At 35.4% G+C, this 21,854-nt stretch overlaps 2 protein-coding genes across 7 annotated transcripts in view; one reads left to right on the forward strand and one right to left on the reverse strand.

Annotated features, from left to right (window-relative positions):
* LOC127988265 (V-set domain-containing T-cell activation inhibitor 1) overlaps window positions 1-21,854 on the reverse strand; it is a 138,695-nt gene that overhangs the window by 86,614 nt on the left and 30,227 nt on the right. The gene's annotated exons all lie outside the window — the stretch shown is intronic.
* Window positions 1-21,854, forward strand: part of LOC127988262 (uncharacterized) — a 93,215-nt gene that overhangs the window by 45,488 nt on the left and 25,873 nt on the right. The window contains exons 1-4 of one of the 5 annotated variants that reach the window (XM_052590911.1): window positions 3,616-3,733; window positions 3,853-4,194; window positions 4,359-4,499; window positions 4,618-5,554. The exons of 1 other annotated variant lie outside the window; for it this stretch is intronic. In XM_052590911.1, coding sequence (XP_052446871.1) covers window positions 3,634-3,733; window positions 3,853-4,194; window positions 4,359-4,499; window positions 4,618-4,691 — 657 coding nt within the window. In that variant the 5' untranslated portion in view covers window positions 3,616-3,633 and the 3' untranslated portion in view covers window positions 4,692-5,554. Of the gene's footprint in view, window positions 1-3,615; window positions 3,734-3,852; window positions 4,195-4,358; window positions 4,500-4,617; window positions 5,555-19,976; window positions 20,122-21,854 lie in introns of those variants that run through there. 3 more of the 5 variants (XM_052590913.1, XM_052590912.1, XR_008161593.1) reach the window with 3 other exon arrangements.

The raw sequence follows: 21,854 nt of genomic DNA on the forward strand, positions 1-21,854 counted from the left end.
ATTTCATCTTTAATGGGAATATTACAAATTGACAGAAGATTACTGTTTTTAAGAGACATTAATTCACACTTATTTAAATTCAAGTAAAGCCCTGAAGCTTTAGAGAACGTGTGGATAATATTAAGGGCTAAAGGTATTTCCCCTGCATCTTTAAAAAAAAGGGTAGTGTCGTCTGCTAATTGGCCTCTTTAGAAAACGCACTGTCGGTACACGATCCGTTCCACCTGCACGATCCGTTCTACGCATGCGCGTAATTACGTAGAAGAAAACGTCACTGTTTTCCTACACTATCGGTACCTACTAAAACACTTGACGGCAAGGCGGCAAAACTTGCGGCATATTTGTGTAACGTTAGTTGTATTGTGTTTAACATTTAACAGCGGGTCTAGTTGGATGCTTTTAAATGTAGCTTTACGCTATGCATTACTATGTGTTTACGTAGTTGCCAATCCAAAATAATAAAGGATTTGCGAGTCGTTACATGAAAATACATGATCACTTTCCTCCATACTTTGCGATTCATTGCTGGTATTAGGCTTAATTTACTTAACTTGCCGTGTTTTGGTCTGAGGTCAGTAGTATTGTCAAAGGCCGTTGGTGTAGTTTTTTATTTATTTATTAAAAGCTGCTAATCGAACTGGCGTCATTCTACCAACTCACCTGTCAGTTAAATAAAATAACTGCTCTTGAGCCCTTTGTCAATTTAATCAGACTGAGTAAGCTTCTTTTTGCACTAAAAATCTTTTATCTGCACTGTTTGTTCACCTCACTGATTTGCACTCGATCTGCCTTGTGCCGCTTTATTTAACTTGATTTTTAATTTTATTATGTTGTGTGTACAGTTGTGTGTACATTTTATATTTGACCTAGATTTGCTGTACTGTTAATGTTATCTGTATGCACCGGGGGTCTTCGATTCTCTGTATGTATGTACTGTACATATGGAAGAATTGACAATAAAGCAGACTTGACTAATAGTTAACCTTTAAGTTAGTAATTTTGTATTAGTATGGGTCTATATAGACTTATAAATATATATATATTGAAGTGAGGGAAATAATCCCTTCAATGTTGTTTACAGAAGACAACAAGGAACATATGCATTTCTGCCAAGACTATCTGCACTTACATGAAGAAAGAACTACAAACAAGTGTGGAGAAACGTTATAGAGTATTTCAAACTGACAATGGAAATGACTTGAAAGAAGCATGTGTGCACACAGAAGTTTTATTTAAGAGTAAAAATTATCTCTGGCTTTCTCTCTCACACACACAGACTCTCCCTCTCACACATACACACACACACACACACACACACACACTCTCTCTCTCTCACACACACACTCTTCTACCCTTCGTCTCTCTCTCTCTCACCCACACACACACTCTCCTACCCTTCCTCTCTCTCTCTCTCTCTCTCTCTCACACACACACACACTCTCCTACCCTTCCTCTCTCTCTCACACACACACACACACACACACACTCTCCTACCCTTCCTCTCTCTCTCACACACACACACACACTCTCCTACCCTTCCTCTCTCTCACACACACACACTCCTACCCTTCCTCTCTCTCGCTCTCTCACACACACACACACACTCTCTCTCTCTCCCCCTCTCTCTCACACACACTCTCTCTCTCTCTCTCTCTCTCTCTCACACACACACACACACACACACACACTCTCTCCCCCTCTCTCTCGCTCACACACACACTCACACAGAGTGTGGGTCACTGTGCAGGCCAACTCCAGCATTTACTCTCAGGTTGAGGGTGTCTTTGCAAATAATCATAAAGGTTTCCATGTCCTTGATTTTTTCAAAAATGAATGTGAAGGGCTCCATAGCATGGCACTGCATTGACTCCAGCACCCTCCATGCTTCCCTTCGGTCATCATGATCCATGAACATGTATGTTGGCTCTTGCATCTGGCCAGTGAAAAGCCCAACACTGTTCCTCACAATGTATTCTGCCTCGTACATGTGTTTCAATGTGTGGGGCAGCTCCTCCACTTCTACCTGTTCCTCCTATGATAAAATAAAATATCAAAAATTAAGACTACACTACAACATAAGATGTTTTGGGTCTTTCAAAAGGGGCCTAAAACCATCTTTTCAGCCTAAATTAAATAGTTATTATGAGTTATGGTTTGTATATTATTATTGTATTTTCATTTAAACCATAACATGCACAAAGTAAATACAGGTAGGTCTCACATAATTAGAATATTATGGAAGTTTGTCAATTTCAATAATTCAAATGTAAAACATGAATCTCATACATTATATAGATTAGACACTGTGTGAAATATTTCTATTAGGTGTGTTAATTTTGATTACTACAGCTTATATCTAAATAAAACTAAAAATCAGTATCTCACAAAATTAGAATATCACACAACCAATAAAAAACAAACATTTTAATACAGAAATTAGGAAGTTTTCCCTGAACTCTGTCAACACCACTCGCTGTTAGCAGTCTGCCTTCATCCAGAAACAGCTCAGATAACGTGACAGCAGTGTATAAAACTGTTACAGGCACCGCCATAATATTTCGGTCTTCATCACATTTCCTTCAGAAATATAAAAACAGTTTGCAACTTTATATTTTTGAAACTATGATAAATGTTTTCATGATTCTTTGAATTAGAATTTCAAAAGAACAGCATTTATTTGAAACAGAAATAATTTGTAACATTACAGGTTAAGTTCACGATTTTGATCACTTTTCCTTACTGGACAAAATTTTTTTTTGAAATATATTGCAATATAAACACTGTCAGCGTGATCAACAAAGTATCCTCTTAATTTAGCAGTCGGAGATGGAACAACTTTCTGCTCTTATGTTTACTCCGTGCACTGTCAAGGTCTTCATCATATCTGTCGTGGTACCAGTCTTTGGAGTAATTATTTTACTGCAAATACTGCATCGCGCGCTGTTGGCATCGAGCCTGGACGGATCGTGCAGGGTCGTAAATCGTCACAAAACAGAATTATCATTTGCGCATGTGCGTTTTCTAAAGAGTCTACTACGCATGCGTAGAACGGATCGTGCAGGTGGACGGATCGTGTACCGACAAAGGCCTTTAGTCTTGACCATACACTGTGTATAAACATTTATGTAGTGTCCGTGACGTCAACCATAGACTCTTGAAGTCTGATTTTGAAGCTTAAAGTGTGCTGAAAGGGCGTCGCCATCTTGGCAGCGCATCACCGCGTGACAAAATTGGGCAAAAAGGAAGGAGCTAGTTGCTGAAGCCACGCCCACCTAGCGCTATGGCAGTGTCAGCATCGGCAAACCACCTGTCACTAGTGGCCACGCCCTTAATTATGCAAAACTTTAAGTCTTAATATTATTTAAACGGAGGAGTTATAAAAAAAAATTCACCCCCTCACAGTTGTCATGAAGGGCAAAATTAGCTATTTAGACCAAAATCATTTTTTGCACCAGGCTGTAAACGTTTTTTTTCTGCTTTAAAGTGGGGCATTATGGGGGGGTCTATGGGACTGACTCCCTAATGCAGCTAGCCTCAAGCGGCCAGTCGATGAATTGCAGTTTTAGTCACTTCCCTATTGGCTTCACGAGAGAGAGCGTGAGGTTGGCGCTTGGTCTTGACTTCCTCTGCTTGATGTGGCTAAGAGTCCTCCTAAAAGAGACCCGAGGTCTGGTTTCATCTAAAAAGCAGCGTGAACCAACCATCATGCTGAAGATCTTAAAGCTCCACTTCTGTGAGTTTACTCATGAAAATGTTTGTATACATGTGTTATAATGATTTTTTTTTTTTTTTTTCTGGTTTGAATGAAAATTCTAAGCAAAATACTCTACAAAATAATTATTTTTCTCGTAGATCTGCTTATATGGTGTCAAGCTGCAGAGACTTTAACAGATCAACTAACAGATTTGGGTCAAAATGTGACTATAAACTGTGATCTTAATGCAAAGGTGGCCACATGGTTTTTGCTGAATTTACCAAATCCTCCGGTTGTGCTATTGGACTCACTCTTAAACCCACCATCAGTATTTTACTACAAAAATAACTTCAGCTTCAAATATTCAGTGCAATCTAAACATCGTCTTTTCATAAATAACATCACTTTTAATGAGTTAGGAGTTTATTATTGCATAAACACAGAAACAGAGGTAAAATTCAGCAACGGCATCAGACTACAGACTATCAGCATACACACTGGTGAGTGATACTACTTCAGTTGTGTTTATACTAATGTATACACTGCCTTTATACAGTATATATATATATATATATATATATATATATATATATATATATATATATACACACACACACACACACACAGACACAGAGATATGTATTTAAACACATTTTTTTTACAGACCCAACTACACCTGCAGTTACCGAGTTACCACAGTGTCAGAATCACACTGAAGTGTTGCTAAATGAGCAGACAACATGGATGAATCTTCTTGCTCTAATATTTTGCATGATCAGTGTTTTACTGGTCATTGGGATGATAGGTGAGTTGCTTTCTGAACTTATTAAAAGTACAGTAGCATAACTCCTTCTGTAAAAAAATATGATGCTCTTTTTCTGAAGGTCGATTAAGTTCTTCTTTTATTGATTAATTTTTTTAAGCATTCCTGAGATTGTTAAAAGTTTCATCTGATGGACGTTACCAAAAACCACAACGACATATGGACCAAGAGTAGTATCAAGTTACAGATCTTGGGGTGACCAGAGTCCCAACTCTCTTAAAATTGTAAAGGTAACACTTTAGAATAGGTAAGACTTGTTAACTATTAACTACAACATTTATCTAAATACATTCTTAATTTGCTGCTTATTAATAGTTAGTAAGGTAGTTGTTAGGTTTAGGTATTGGGTAAGATTAGGGATGTAGAATAGGGTCAAGTAGAGTAAGGCATTAATATGTTCTTAATTAGCACTAACAAATGGCTAATATTATAGTAATATGCATGCTAATAAGCAAATAATAGGTGTTACATATTATAAAGTGTTACCATTGTAAATAACTGACCCAATCTTTTCCCTTTAACTTTTAGTATCCTTGTTGTCCCATGTTTTGTATTGGGGGAAAAAGCCACTGGTCTCTCACATTAAATTAATGGGCATTAAGTGCCATAAAGTGTGCGCATAGAAAGTACAGGCTACCGTTTTTTAGGATAGCTCACTATGTTGAGTATTTCTTTTAATAATGAGCTTCAATGATAAAATGTTTTTTGATAGTTTTAAGAAATGACAAACGTGATGTATTGTAATGCATTTCAACCAGTCTTGTTTATTTAAATATGTTTTAGTTAATTAGTCAAAGGAAGTCTCTGAGCAGCTTTTGAGGATCCTCAAATTTGGTTGTCATGAAACTTGCATCTGTAACTTGCATTTGTCATCATAGCATAATGACTTGCAAAAATGGAGTTGCATTTTATTTTCGGTTTCACACATAACTTTTGTTCAATTAATTGTTGAAATAACTAAACTGTGTGTCTGCACTATCACTATGCCTGTTTCAAATTAATTTTTGCTTGTAAACATACATGGTAATAAAGCTCCTTCGGACTAAATTTGCAGTTGAAATTTCAAGCACAACTCAAACCTGGGTCTCTCACACCAAAGGCATGTGTCTTATCCACTGCGCTAACACCACCCCATTGCACATTTATTGGTTTATTGCACATTATGCCCAAAACACACCCATTACTCATTAAGAGAATAGGGACAACCCATTTAGACCATTCGCTGGGTGCACCAACCATGTTTCCCATCATTTATATAGCAAAAGTGGATTTGGATAATTAAAGAGCGTTTATAACAGGGGTTTCAAACTTGATTCCTGGAGGACCAGAGCCCTGCAGAGTTTAGGTTCAACCCTAATAATTCAATTCAATTCAATTCAAGTTTATTTGTATAGCGCTTTTTACAATACAAATCGTTACAAAGCAACTTTACAGAAAATTACATTTCTACAATATTTAGTAGTAGCTTATAAGTGGTGACTGTCAGTTTGTGCACGTTTGACAGGATTTTTCAGAAAAAAATTATACAAGTCAGCCAGACGATGAACATTATTAACAGCAATTATTATATGATGCAGTCACACTTGTAGCAATAATTGTTAGTTCTGTTTGTTGATTCAGGGTTAGCATCATCTGAGGTCCTCTGAGGGTCAGCATCATCTCTTCTCAGGTGTTCTGGATCCAGACTGGAGCTTGTGTAAATCCTAGTGCAAAAACATAGAAATAAAATAGAGACATCATTAGCTTAGCTGCTGATCCAACAAAGTAAAATTAATTAGTTTAACCCAAGCTAAAGAATGAAAATACGGAACTTAACGGTAGCCACTGCAGAGACTGTAAAATTGGGGTAATATGATCATATTTTCTTGACCTGGTAAGGACTCTAGCTGCTGCATTTTGGACTACCTGTAGCTTGTTTATTGACGAAGCAGGACAACCACCTAGAAGTGCATTACAATAGTCCAGTCTAGAGGTCATGAATGCATGAACTAGCTTTTCTGCAACAGAAACAGATAACATGTTTCGTAGCTTGGCAATGTTTCTAAGATGGAAGAATGCAGTTTTTGTAACATGGGAAATATGATTTTCAAAAGACAAATTGCTGTCTAATATAACACCCAGATTTCTGACTGTAGAGGAAGTAACAGTACATCCGTCTAGTTGCAAATTGTAATCTACAAGATTCTGTGTAGTGTTTTTTTGGTCCAATAATTAGTATCTCTGTCTTATCCGAATTAAATAAGAGAAAATTAATGGTAATCCAATCTTTTACATTTTTAACACACTCTGTTAGCTTAGATAATTTAGAAGTTTCATCTGGTCTTGTTGAGATATATAGCTGAGTATCATCAGCATAACAGGGAGTTTAGATACAGTGATAAGTTTATTTAGCTCTTCCTGTCCTATGGTTGTAAAGCACTGCAGTTTATCTTTGGGTGCGATGGATGAAACTGAAGTGTTAGACGCTGTAGAATCTACATTCACTATTGTATTTCTAATGTTATCTATTTTATCAGTGAAGAAATTCATAAAGTCATTACTATTTTACGTTGGTGGAATATTTGAATCAGTTGGCGTCTGGTAATTTGTTAATCTAGCCTCTGTGCTAAATAAAAACCTTGGATTGTTTTGGTTATTTTCTATGAGTTTGTGTATATGCTCTGCCCTAGCAGTTTTTAGAGCCTGTCTATAGCTGGACATACTGTTTTTCCATGCAATTCTAAAAACTTCCAAGTTAGTTTTTCTCCATTTGCGTTCAAGACTACGAGTTTCTTTCTTGACAGAGTGAGTATTACTGTTGTACCATGGTACAGTACGTTTTTCTCTAACCTTTTTCAGTTTTTGATGGGGGCAACAGCTTTTAATGTATTAGAGAAAATAGTGTCCATGTTGCCTGTCATTTCGTCTAGTTCATGTGTATTTTTGGGTACAAATAGCAGTTGAGATAGATCAGGCAGGTTATTTGCGAGTCTGTCTTTGGTGGCTGGAACAATAGTTCTGCCCAGACGGTAACGCTGAGACATATAGTTAATATCAGTGATATGCAGGATGCCAATACAGGAAGGAAATGATTGGTAACAACATCACTTTGAGAGACAATATCTATATCAGTAAGATCGATTCCATGAGATATAATTAAATCTAGTGTAGAGTGGGCCCGGTGACATTTTGCTTGACACACCTGATAAAACACACCTGATTCAAATAATCAAGTCTTTCAGACTCTTTTGAAAATAACATGGTATGTGTGTTGGAGCAGGGTTTGAACAAAACTCTGCAGGGCTTCGTCCCTCCAGGAATTGAGTTGGCACTCCTGGCTTATGTAGCAGATCTGACTCGAATCAGACAAATTAAAGAGTCGATTAGGACTGTGGTTGAAACACGAGCCGAATTCCTCAGAAAGGCAACAGGAAGTCATAAAACATTCTGTGCCACAAGTCCCAAGCAAGATAACCAACCAACCAATTTTTTCACTGAACAGCTTTCAACATTAACACCACTAGAACAATTATTGACAATTTCAGTTCGGAGAAGAGATTGTGAAATTTGGTGTCAAATTTGTTCATAATTTAAATGCAACGCTGGACATCATATGTAAACCCATGAGAGTTATACACCATATCCTTAAACACCCCCCCCCCCCCCCACCTAGCAGAACCAGACTGAAATTCCTAAGGGGGCTTTTTAACCTCTGGTCTCCACAGAACATCCCTATGTCAGAGAATGACTCAGAAACTGTCTTTTCTAGATATAAATGGACCAAAATGAACTCAAAAAGACGTATAAACGAATATCAGTCCATCGCTTCACTCCATATTCATTTATATGTAACCCACACATTTGACTATCATGTTATAATCACTTACTGTGTATGTATTTTAATAACTATTGGATAGCTTAAGGATACATATTCATGTCTAATATGTATGTATTCGAATCTGTTAGCTTGAAACAGTCCTGACCATCAGTTATTTGTCAAATGTATCATATTCTTGTTATAGGAATCATATCCAAAATTAGACCCTGCAAGGCAGGAAAATTCGGACCACATGCTTGATAAGATAACATATGATTTATGATACCCCCGAGCAAAGACAATATCTGATTGGTCAAGACAACATTTGAGGTGTGGCCAACAGGCCAGTTTAAATACTTAGGACACCATAAAATCTTGCTTTGCAAGGCAGTGTAATGGTTTAATGATCTACGGCAAAATATAAAGAGCTTTGGTGATAACTAAGTGGATATTTCATTACTGCAATATTAATTTCTCGCTAGAAATGACATCAAAAGTGGAAAACTTTGATCAAAAACAAACATTTACACAAACTGACTGCAACTTTCAGACACCATCTTTATTTTTTGGCTTAACTGTCACGGAATGGAACGCACAGAATTGTGGGATATCACAGGCAGCGAAGGATACATCTATCCTGCCTTCAAAAATCAGCCAGATGAAGGCATCTCAGGATACAGGAACTGAAGCCAACATTGCATTCGGATGTGCCTTGATTACTTCCTACCTTGGAACGCGACCTTAGAAGGCAGCATTTTTTCAGGTTTGGATGCAGCCTATGTACATTTTGGTGCTCTACTGGTTAATAAACAGAACTGCACGCATACTGCGGAAGAAGATTCAAGTTTATGTCTATGGTAATTCACGCATGTATGTGTTACTCCGCAGCGTTGACGACCCGAACAATAGTCCAAAAATAATAATTTATTCTAAATGTACCGTAGTGATCTGGGATAAGACAAAAAGGCGGTTTGGTAGATGAATTTATGATGAACACAGAAAAAGAAGAATTTATGACGAACAGAAAAAGTCACATAGTGTTGCTTTAAAGAAGAGCACAGAATAGTTCTCAAGTTGTGTTCCCTCTGACTTACTGAAGTTAATACTGTAGGCCGGAAAACTGACAATTCCAGCTTAGACAATAGCATCTAGTTGTCATGTAAGTGATAGGATATGATTAGTTTCTCTAGTTTGAATGCCCTTTAGTTTGTTTAATTTGTCTACATACTGCCAAAGTTTCCAGTGCCTGGTGAGGACATTTTCATGTGAGCCACAGTTTTACAGTTTCAGTCATTTGGCTAGTCAATCATTTGGTTTTTATACACCTTCAGTCTGAAAATCCAAAAAGTAACAGTTTTGCTATAGTGATACAAAAAGATAATAGCGGACTACAAAAGACTGAAACATGGGTCTAATTTTACACAGAGGAACAGAATAAAAAAAAACATGTGATGGCAAGAAAACAAACCGAGGAAACCAATGCAGAATTTGTAACTGCATGCTAGAAAACCACATGGTAGAAATAATGAGAAGCTTCAGGGGTTTTCACACACAACCATCTCAAAGAGTGCAGTGTACAGTGTTGTATGCTGCTTATTTACACAAGTGTATAAGACTATTATTAAGTATAGTCTTATGTGTTTTAGGTGTTGTTGTCAAGTCACAATAGGGCAGACAGAGTTATATTGTTGTTGTCATTTAGTTTCTCTGGCACTCTGCTTTCTAAAACATATGAAATATGAGATTAATATACCAGACAGGAGATTATCTATTGGTTGGTGAGCAACTTGACTTCCTCTTCATTTGGCTAAAATAAGCTGAAATGGCCTGTGGTTAAGTTTAATCTTCAGAAAGGTGTGAAACAAACAAGACTGCAATCGTGCTAAAGTGCTCCACCAGTTCTTTAACAAAATGAGGATTATGCAGCTCTGTGAGTTTTCAAATCATTTATGATGTTGTAAAATCAGAATGCTCTATACTTTTTTTAGATGCATGCATTTTTTCCTTCTCGTAGATCTGCTCATGTGCTGTCAAGCTGCAAGTTCTTTTTACACGCCATGACTGAAAAGAGGTGACATGGCTGTTGAATCAACCAGATCCTCCAGTTCTGATATTACACTCATTCTCAAAGTAGTAGTAACAGTAGTAACTTTTTTTAAGCACATATCAAATTGTTATTCTCTACAGATATAGTTGACTTCAGTACTCTCTGTCGCTGCAATTACAGTAACAACTGTCACTGCATTTCATTTATAGCTCTAATGCAGACAAAATGGCCAGATCTTACTTTAATATTGTGTCTAATGAGTGCTTTTATGCTCATTAATGTGATATGTGAGCTTTTTTTTCCTTAAAACTAAAAAAAATATATTTTGTTCCTTTTCAGTAAGTTAAATTGTTCTTAAATTAATTTTATTTGATCATACACAAGTATACACAAGTACAAGTATCATACACGATGAAAGTCGTGGCCTAGTGGTTAGAGAGTTTGACTCCTAACCCCCTAGGGTTGTGGTTGTGAGTCTCGGGCCGGCAATACCACGACCTTGATGCTGCAGCATAAATGGCTGTCCACTGCTCCGGGTGTGTGCATGCGTGTGTGTGTGTTTGTGTGTGTGTGTGTGCATGTGGTTAAATGTAGAGCGTGAATTCTGAGTATGGGTCACCATACTTGGCTGTCACGTCACTTTACCTGATAATGCAGACCCACAGCTTCTTATGAGTCTTGAACAATCTTTTAATGTTCATACTTTTCACCTGGTCAAGATTTCTAAAAATCCTTTCTTTGTATTGGTCTTAAGTTATATTCTAATTTTCTGAGATACTGAATTTGTGATTTTCCTTAGTTATCAGTTATAATTATCAAAATTAAAATAAATAAATATTTGAAATAAATCAGTCTGTGTGTAATGATGAATGAATATAATATACAAGTTTCACTTCTTGAATGGAATTAATGAAATAAAATAATCTTCTAATTATATGACAGCACCTGTATAAACATTAGGCCCACTTTTAAGATAAAGATTTGTATTCTAAAGAAGCGTGAACTCAATGAACTTGGAAAATGTAACTGTTTCTAAACTTGTACACATTGACTAAATATCATTTGTTTTTTTTTGATGTCATGTATGTTTTTAAATTGTATGTAAATGCTGTTGTCTTGGCCAGGTCACTCTTGAAAAAGAGATTTTTAATCTCAATGAGTTTTTTATCTGGTTAAATAAAGGTTAAATAAAAAATAATAATATTTATTTAAATTTATGATTTTGTGACATTATTTTAGTAAATTTCCCATCTAATTTATCAACACGGTGGTTTACTTTTGATTTGTTTGATGTTCTATAATTTTCATTAGATTGAATAAACAAACGCATTCAAATAAATACAACATTTTTAAATTATTAATGTTTTCTGTAATATTAATTCAATTCAATATTCCATCCAATACAATTTACTGTCCCCAATGGGAAATTCGTCTTGGACCCTGGAACCTGCATACACATACACTGAGCATTACATCTCACAAAAGATTAAAATATTCCACACATAAACAAAAAAGAGAACCAACATTCCAAGCCACAACAAGCAATTTGGGCTCTGAGCTTCTCCACCCTTCCTCCAGACTCTAGGACCTTGGTTTCCAAATGAAATACAAAACTTGCTCTCATCTGAAAAGAGGACTTTGGATCATTGAGCAACAGTCCAGTTCTTCCAGGTAAGACACCTCTGATGTTGTCTGTGGTACAGGAGAGGCTTAACAAGAGGAATACGACAACTGTGGCTAAATTCCTTGACACGTCTGTGTGTGTTGGCTCTTGATGCCTTTACCCCAGCCTCAGTCCATTCCTTGTGAAGTTCACTCAAATTCTTGAATTGGTTTTTGCTTGATAATACTCACAAGGCTTCTTCTTCTTCCACACTTTTCCCTTCCACTCAACTTTCTGTTAACATGCTTGGATACAGCACTCTGTGAACAGCAGCTTCTTTGGCAATGAATGTTTGTGGCTTACCCTCCTTGTGAATGGTGTCAATGATTGTCTTCTGGACAACTGTCAGAGCAGCAGTCTTCCCCATTTTTGTGTAGCCTAGTGATTTAAACTGAGAGACTATTTTGAAGGCTCAGGAAACCTTTGCTGGTGTTTTGAGTTGATTAGCTGATTGGCATGTCACCATATTCTGATTTGTTGAGATTTGGAGTGAATTGGTGGGTTTTTGTTAAATGTGAGACAAAATCATCACAATTAAAATAACCAAAGACTTAAACTACTTCATTCTGTGTGCACTGAGTATATTTCAGTTTCACAACTTGAGTATAATTACTGAAACTTTTCCATGACATTCTATTTTATTGAGATGCACCTGTACATTCTGACATATTTTTGCCCTGTTCACTGATGGCATACGCATAATGCCACGTTTAGACTACAGGGCTCTAGACTCATTCTTCCCATTGGTTGCTCTTTTGTGACTTTTTTCAGTTGATTGCATGAGCACATCATTTGCATTTTATTTGCGAATTTGCGATCTTGGTGTCACATTTTTAAAAGTGAAAGTGACGTGACATACAGCCAAGTATGGTGACCCATACTCAGAATTTGTGCTCTGCATTTAACCCATCCGAAGTGCACACACACAGCAGTGAACACACACACACACACTGTGAACACACACCCGGAGCAGTGGGCAGACATTTATGCTGCGGTGCCCAGGGAGCAGTTTGGGGTTCGGTGCCTTGCTCAAAGGCACCTCAGTCGTGATATTACCGGCCCAAGACTCACACCCACAACCCTAGGGTTAGGAGTCAAACTCTCTAACCACTAGGTCACGACTTCTTATTTTACAAGAAAAGATAATTGTCTTTGTTTTGCTTATACACACTTTTCACTTTTTAACAATAAAACAAAAGACTGATTCATTGTTATACTTAATTAAAAAGCACAACAACAATAAAACAGTAGGCAATATGAACCTGACATGCAAAGTCTCAGGTTAAGCGTTTTACTGCCTATGAAGCATTTCAAAATGCTTAATATGGCTTAATGCATTAAGATAAAAAAAGCAAAGCATACATCTTATTAATAAAGTGTAGCCTACTATTTACACAAAAGCAGAAGAGCCCAGAATATGAACGCAATGCGCAAGTTTCACGTGAAGGCGATTTCCTCCCATATAAACCTGTCTACCATAAACACACACACACACACAAAACACATAACAACAACAACAAACCGGGGAACATTCTAAAACACTTAATGTGGCTTACTGCAAATTCAGTAAACACATTATTATTAAACCATAAAATTATGTCTGGAGATCATTTGATACTGAAGACTGATGCCAAAAATTCTGCTTTGATCACAGAAATAAACTGCATTTTATTTTATATTCCCAAACAAAATAAATATTTTAACTGATAATAACTTTTTTAGAAATGTAATTAAAATATAATTTATTTACATGATGGCTAAGTTGAATAAATTACTTTTGATTCATCAATAAATCCTAAAGAAAGTATTGCAGCCCCCCCACCCCCATTTTTTTTTTTTTTATAAATAAAGCAAATAAGCTGCCCAACTGTTTCTGAACTTTGATCAAAGCAATACATAATATTTTGAAGTATGTTAAAATAGAAAACCATTATTTTAAATTTGAATTGTTCAACATTACAGTTGATCAAATAAACGCTGGCTTGATAAGCAAGAGACATTTGTTTTTAAATTATAAAAATAGTAATGTGTCCAAGCTTTTGACCAGCAGACAGAACGCTCTCAAGTGTGAGAGACATGTATTACATTATATTGATTAGTATGTTTATAATATTATTATTTTGTTTTAATCTTTGCCAAAAGATGCTTTTATTTCTGCTAACAGCATGCTCCATGTTTGAGTGAATGAAATGAGAAATTGTCCAGCAACACTATATACCAATCTGTTTCTTTCAGCTTCCTCCTGAGAGCTGGGACTGTTCTCCCTTCTTCAGTGGAGGTTGAGTTATTCAAGCTATTTGAATGCTACAATGTATAATTGAGTATTGATCATATTGAGTGCCTGATAATGTTACAACTAGTGCTGTTCAAAACATACTGGTTGTTTGGGCCGATTGTGGCTTGCAGTTTTCTGGAGAAATGCTCCTTCAAATAACTTCTCATTCAGCATCCTGAACAAATAAACCTCTTATGACAGCCAGAGTCATATAGCAATGCTATAATAAATCTGTGTGTCATTTTTTTTCAGCTCAAGTTGGTGATTAAAGGAAGTGTGTGTGACACTGATGTCATGTGCACTACTTCCCACAGTGAAGCATGTTAATAAATGGAGACTCTTATGTGTTAGGCTTGAACATTGTCCTCCTTGCTTTCTAATACTAAATTAAACAAATGCATTCATATCATATCTGTGTTATATGCAAATAGTTGTGTATTTTTATGATATAAAAGAGGTGGCATCTTTCCCCTTGCTTTTCATTTCTGTTATATCAGTTATTAAACTTCACGCCTATGGGCAGTGAGCAGAATGAACATCATCTTTTTTACACACAAAGCAGGACAAATTACTTGATTACAGCAAATCAAAAATGCTTATTATGGATAAAATTTATGACGGAAAAGCATATACCATGCGTGCATAATCTTTAGGCCTATGCTCTCAATGTCAAATGCAGAAATGTTAATCCATGCGTTTGCGACCTCAAGGTTAGATTATTGTAATGCTTTATTGGGTGGTTGTTCTGCACGCTTAGTAAACAAACCAGTCCTGTCAACGCTGCACTGGCTCCCTATCAAACATTGCATAGATTTTAAAATATTGCTTATTACTTATAAAGCCCTGAATGGTTTAGCACCTCAGTATTTGAATGAGCTCCTTTTACATTATACTCCTCTACGTCCGCTACGTTCTCAAAACTCAGACAATTTGATAATACCTAGAATATCAAAATCAACTGTGGGCGGCAGATCCTTTTCCTATTTGGCGCCTAAACTCTGGAATAACCTACCTAACATTGTTCGGGAGGCAGACACACTCTTGCAGTTTAAATCTAGATTAAAGACCCATCTCTTTAACCTGGTTTACACATAACATACTAATATGCTTTTAATATCCAAATCCGTTAAAGGATTTTTAGGGTGCATTAATGCAGTTTTTTTCTCCATTCTGTCACCGATGGAGTTTCGGTTCCTTGCCGCTGTCGCCTCTGGCTTGCTTAGTTGGGGTCACTTCATCTACAGCGATATCATTGACTTGATTGCAAATGATTGCACAGATACTATTTATATACTATCAAGATGAATTTGTTCTGTTTATTGTATTACCATTTTCTAAAACATAGCAAGCAAACTGTGATAATGTGAGAAATGTTGAAGGTGTCTGAATAAATTTTGGTTTGACTGTATATTTTATTCTACATTGAAGACTATGCAGTGCTTTTTTATATTTAATTATTTGGTGTCTGTACCTGGACACCTACAAACCTGAAAAAAAACTTAAACACTGTGTTATTAGCGCAAATAAATAAATAGAGCGAACATACAATTTAAACAGTTTCAAACAGGGCTCCACTGGTACAACCACTGAGTTACGGCCCTTAGTATAATCACACAGTATTATGATCAACCTGTATACTCTATAAAATAAATGAATAAATCAAAAATTCATAAAACTTCTACAGATTCTTCTGCTTTTTTAAAATTTAATTTCATGAAGAGCATGCGTTTTGATTTTCATGAAGTTGAACTACACTGTAAAAGATGCTGGGTTAAATACAACTCAACACTGGGTAAAATATGTACAAACAGTAGCCTGTTTTCCATGCGTTTTTAGGCGTGATTTGTGAACGGCCCCTAAGGAGTTTATTTATTTATTTTTTTAGCTGTTTTATTTTAAATTGTAATAATTCATAACATTACTGTTTTCCTGTATTTTGGTCAGCAACACATTTCAAAATCTTAGTTATGAATTCATTTTTAACCAGTTGTGTATATTTAAGTCTCTCAGTAGTAATTTATAAGCACATATTAAATATGATATTCTCAACAGATATAATTATAAACAGACAACTATCACTGCATTTTATATACAGCTCCAACACTTAAGCAGCTTTCTTAACTCTAAACCACAATGTGTGAAGTCAGTGTGTTAATAATTAATAGTGTTAGTTATTAATGCTAATTCTGGCTGGCCCATCACTCTTTCATTACACTGAGGAAATGTTAGTTTTCCTGAATCTGCTGAACTGCTAGATATAAGAAATGTATTTGATGTTTTTTTTTTCCCTGACTTGTTAAAAAATGCAATATCTCTCAACATATAAATACATGACTCATTTCTTTATAAATAAAACTGAGTGAAGTGTTTGTTTCACTGGCTTTGTGAACACTGGATGTTTAAACTACCAAATGTTTCACCTTGACCTTGTGTTTCAATTACCAACATTTTATTGACCTCAGAATAAACAAAACTGTGCTGCAAGACAAGTGTTTAAAATAGTTTCTGTATTAAGTAGATCATGAATGATGTGATGTATATATTAATTTCTGATAACTGTGTCTCATATTAAAAACTATCTGCTTAACATGAAGCTGTCTGACATTGTACAGTATATACCGGTAATCAGAAGTGTTTCCTCTAGCTGTATTTTCAGTTATATACAATACACAGATTGACACATTGAGCCATTTTATGATTCAGGGATGAATGAGTGAAGATGTGATATTTAAAATAGTATAAAAAATTTACTTAGTGTTTTTTAAGAAATAATATTCTGTATAAACATATGGCCTACTTTTAAGACATTAATCCTCGGTTTCACAGACAAGGCTTAAAGGGTTAGTTCGCCCAAAAATGAAAATTATGTCATTAATGCTGTTCCAAACATGTAAGGCCTCCTTTTATCTTCAGAACACAGTTTAAGATATTTTAGATTTAGTCCGAGAGCTCTCAGTCCCTCCATTGAAACTGTGTGTACGGTATACTGTCCATGTCCAGAAAGGTAAGAAAAACATCATTAAAGTAGTCCATGTGACATCAGAGGGTCAGTTAGAATTTGTTGAAGCATCGAAAATACATTTTGGTCCAAAAATAGCAAAAACTATGACTTTATTCATCATTGTCTTCTCTTCCTCTTCTAAATCTGTTTCCCTTTGAAAGGTCATTGCATTAACAGGTAGATGCATTACACATTACAGGGAGTTGTTCGGTGAGTACGCTGAATTAGTAATTTGGAAGTTTGTTTTGGTATTATAAAACTTGTACAGAATATCCACGTTCTTAGATTGCCTAATCAAATTGTTGTACCTGACCAGATCTAATTAAAATAACTCCACATTTGCTGTTGTTCGCACACTTTGTATACAAAAATAATAATAATAATAAAAAATAAATAAACAATTGGGAAAGACAAATAGAAAGAGCAAAGGGAGGCTGTTAAAGGCAGTTCAACATTGCAAACATGAATTCAAAGCTCCAGCAAGCCAGCAGGTCAGTCATCATCATAAGAATATTTAGCAGTTTGTCACACTTTAATTCTCGCTGTTAAGTATATTTCCCATTATAATCGCTTGACTTAGTTCATATGTATTCATTTATTCTATAGCAAAACACATTTTTATAATATTTTATTAAAACCATATCAGTAGGCCTATAAGAGTTAAAATATATATATAAATGTTCTAAATGAGCTGTTTATTAGTATATAATATACATTTTTGCTGTACAATATTAAATGAAATGTCTAATACTTCAACGTGATCTCATGAGAATACGTGTGTATTTTTACGTTAAATGTTCTACCACACGTACATTTACTTACATTTTCATGCACATAAAAATGTACAATTTAGACGTATTTATAGCAGTAAAACGTACAAATACTTAAGTGTTAGCAGCTAAAAAAAACGTCAATATTCTAATGTAAAGTGTGGATGTATATGACTTCCCATGTATTAATATTAAAATCGTGGCTTTAATGATTTAAATCTGTTGTATTTAATTGTCATATCAATACATGTTTTTATTCATTTTATTGAAAGCAGTTTACTCGTCTACTTAATAGGAATAACATTTCTGTGCATGCTGCAAACCATAGATACACACAAAAGCACAGCATACAATTACAAATCACATCCATTTTATTTGTTTGCTGTACTGCATATCTTTAGAATCCAGATGTTTGCAAGGAACATATCCAAATTCAGCCCTTTATCAATGGATCTTCATTCACAGTCAAAGCTCGCGCTCGTTATGATTCGAATTTTAAAATAGCGCCAGTGCGCCACGTTACGACATGGTTTACGGCACTGATATCGAACGCTAATTGGTCCTCATCCAATTCGTCACAGATTGCGAAATGTCGTGTTTCAGTTTATGACATCTGAGTATTGCGCCAGTGCGCCTTCACGGAGAGAAGACAGATACATAATTTCACGGATTAATAAATTAAATTCTGCTCTGTACCCTATAAAAACTATTACCTCCAGAGAGGACTGCGACTGGAACTCATTATCATTTGAACTACTTTTGGTACCACTTTTGATATTTTCGCAAAAAACAAATGATTAACGTTACCTTTGTTTGTCTGTTATTTGTTTATTTATAACAGTAACGTTATGTAGTTTTAAGAAATGGTTATGGGTAGGTTTAGGGGTAGGTGTAGGATTAACGTTAATGGCTCAAAATATCATTTTAATGTTATATTTTTACTAAAATTGTGTTTTATTATGTTTTATTCTTTTAACATTCTGTATAAAATGGGTAGGTTTAGGTTCGGGTGGGGTATAGGGATCTTACATTTATCAAAAAAAAATATATAAAAAGGGAAAATATACATAAATATTAAACAAATTAATCAGATACGCATTGAAAAGCAGCTTCATGAGCAAATTTTTATGGATAACTGACTGTTCAGAGAACACGTTCTATCTGTACGTATTTGAGGTTGTTTTTACGTAAAGTTCGATACGTATAGAACCTGTAATTACGTCCAGATAATACGTAAATGACACTGTAAATACGTAAAGGCACATACGTATTGGAAAGTTTTAATTTACATCTAAATATGTACGTTTTGATTGTGAGATCAGGCTGAATACTTATACTTTCATTGTATATGAGACAGAAGCAGGCTCAGAGAGTGAGGGAGAGCTCAGTCGATCAAATCATTCACAATAAATGTGTAATAATTACAGAGTGTATAAAAGCTGATCTTTGAATATTATTATTCATCAAAGAATCCTGAAAAAAGTTCTACTCAACTTTTGTTGATGATGATGATAATAATATTAATAATAATAATAATAATACAGAAAATCATATTAGAATGTGAACAGATCATGACACTGAGGAGTAACGATGCTGAAAATTTAGCTTTGATCACAGGATTAAATTACATTTTAAAATATATTTTTTGAATTAGTAAAATATAAAAAAAAATTGTACTGCCTTTGCACTTTAGATCAAATAAATGCAGGCTTGATGAGCAGAAGAGGCTTGTTTAAAAAACATGAAACATATTCAAAAACATTTTTTACGGTCTGTTCTGATGGATCTAATGTTCAGCCTCAAGAACAACAGGGGCATACAACTGCTCCTTCCTTCTCCTTTCGAAACGTCACAGCATTGTTGAGCAATGAGGCAGATGAGTTATTTTAAGGATGGGGTAGCGGAGTGAGCAAATGAGCTTTGGAAGACGTGCACACAGTCACCGCTCAAACCTCAGTTGAAGCTGTTGGAAAATCCTCGGCTATACTCGAGCTCACACAAAGCAAAAAGGGGAATTCCAAACACGAGAAAAGATTTAAGCAGATCACCAAGGTGAGTTTGAATAGAAAAAGTTAAATCCCTGTTTTGTCCCATGTTTCTTTATTGTGGATGTAACGAGGAAAGACAAATATATTAATGTATTACTTTTAAGCATAAGATAAAGAGTGACAGTGTATTGTGATATCTGAACATGGAGGTGTATCATCAGACTTTACTAGCACAAGTCTTAAGCCTGTGTTCAAACTAAGCAAACTAAGCTCGAGGGCAAAAATTTCAACCAAAGTTCTGGAATTCCTGGCAGCTTTCATTGGCCAAGGCCCGTCCGACCATGAGGTCGCTTGACCGACATGTCAAACAACCAATCACAGTTCGTTTCGTTCATCATCATGTTTCGAGGCATGGAAATGTCACCACAATAACAGACTCTCATAGATGATATGCTTTAAATAACTTTAAATATTAACTTTAAATATTTCATATACGTTTGGGTACCACATGCCAGCATTTAGTTTAACCTGATAAGCACTCATTGTCACAGTTGTAAACACTACGGCCTTCTTCTTTCATGAGAGGGTTTGGCGCTAAGGTATCTTTGTTTACTGGTGGAACGTTAAAGAACGATGCACACACATCTCGTGGAAATTTTGTAGAATACAACCAATCCGATGATGACTTCGACACTCCTGAAGTGTTTCCACCAGAGCCAGAGGCCTTGACCAAATACCCACACTTGTGGTCTTTAATTGATAAAAAGCAGTTCTAAATGTTGTACAAAATTCATATACTAATTTATGCAGCCATAAAACATGTAACACTTTGTTTTACTACCAAATTAAATGTAATATCTAATTATTATTAATATTTTACTTACATTGAAAAGGTATCCATCACCTTTCGCAGTCTTGTCAAAAAGTGTAATGATTTATTTCCACAACATGATGCATGATGGGATACACTAAGTCTTGAATACCGCTCAGGAGTGGTATTCGAGAAGGTGTGGATTTAGTGTGCGTTAAGGGCACTGCACTTTGGCGTTTTTAAGATCTGGACAGTCTCGCACACTTACTTCCTCTCAAGTGGCAAAGACTGTAAGTGTGGGTAAAATAGGACAAGGCTATAGAAAGAAAGAGTCGTGTCAACGGAAGTCCAAAATGCTAGGTTGCTAGGTCCTGGAAGTTCACAGCGGTCAATTAAAAAACATTGAGTTATCGAGACAGAACTGTAATATTTTGGTAATTAGTAGACAATAAAATATTTTATTTACATCATTTATTAAATAATGTATACGTAGTACACATGTAGTTGTAGTGCTGTTTTTAAAAGATTAAATACATTTATATTTGAGGATTAATGTGGTCAGCTATCTTTACCTACCTTGTTAACATATTTTAGGCCGAAGTTACCATAGTAAAGTCCTTGTTTGTTATATAAAGACATTGTGGTCTTCTAACAAGGTAACTTCAGCCTCTAAATACTGTAAATATAATTAAATATGTATATCTGTGTGTGTGTGTGTGTGTGTGTGTGTATGATTTCAATTTGCATGTCAAGTTCAAACACATCTTAATGTTCATTGTAGTTTTACTAATCTCATGCTAAATGTTAAGTTTATCATCTTAGAAAATTCATTCCAAATAAATGAAGATAATTTAAGTGAAAACTAATCTTGTTTAAGGTTTTTTATTACACGGCTATGTGAAATATTTGATACTGATTGGTCAGTCGTGACATTTCGAGGTATTTAACATATTTATTTGTCTTTATCGTTCGATGCCATTTGACTA

The sequence above is a fragment of the Carassius gibelio genome, chromosome B22 (genome assembly GCF_023724105.1).
Source record: "Carassius gibelio isolate Cgi1373 ecotype wild population from Czech Republic chromosome B22, carGib1.2-hapl.c, whole genome shotgun sequence".
Classification (NCBI taxonomy): Eukaryota; Metazoa; Chordata; class Actinopteri; order Cypriniformes; family Cyprinidae; genus Carassius; species Carassius gibelio.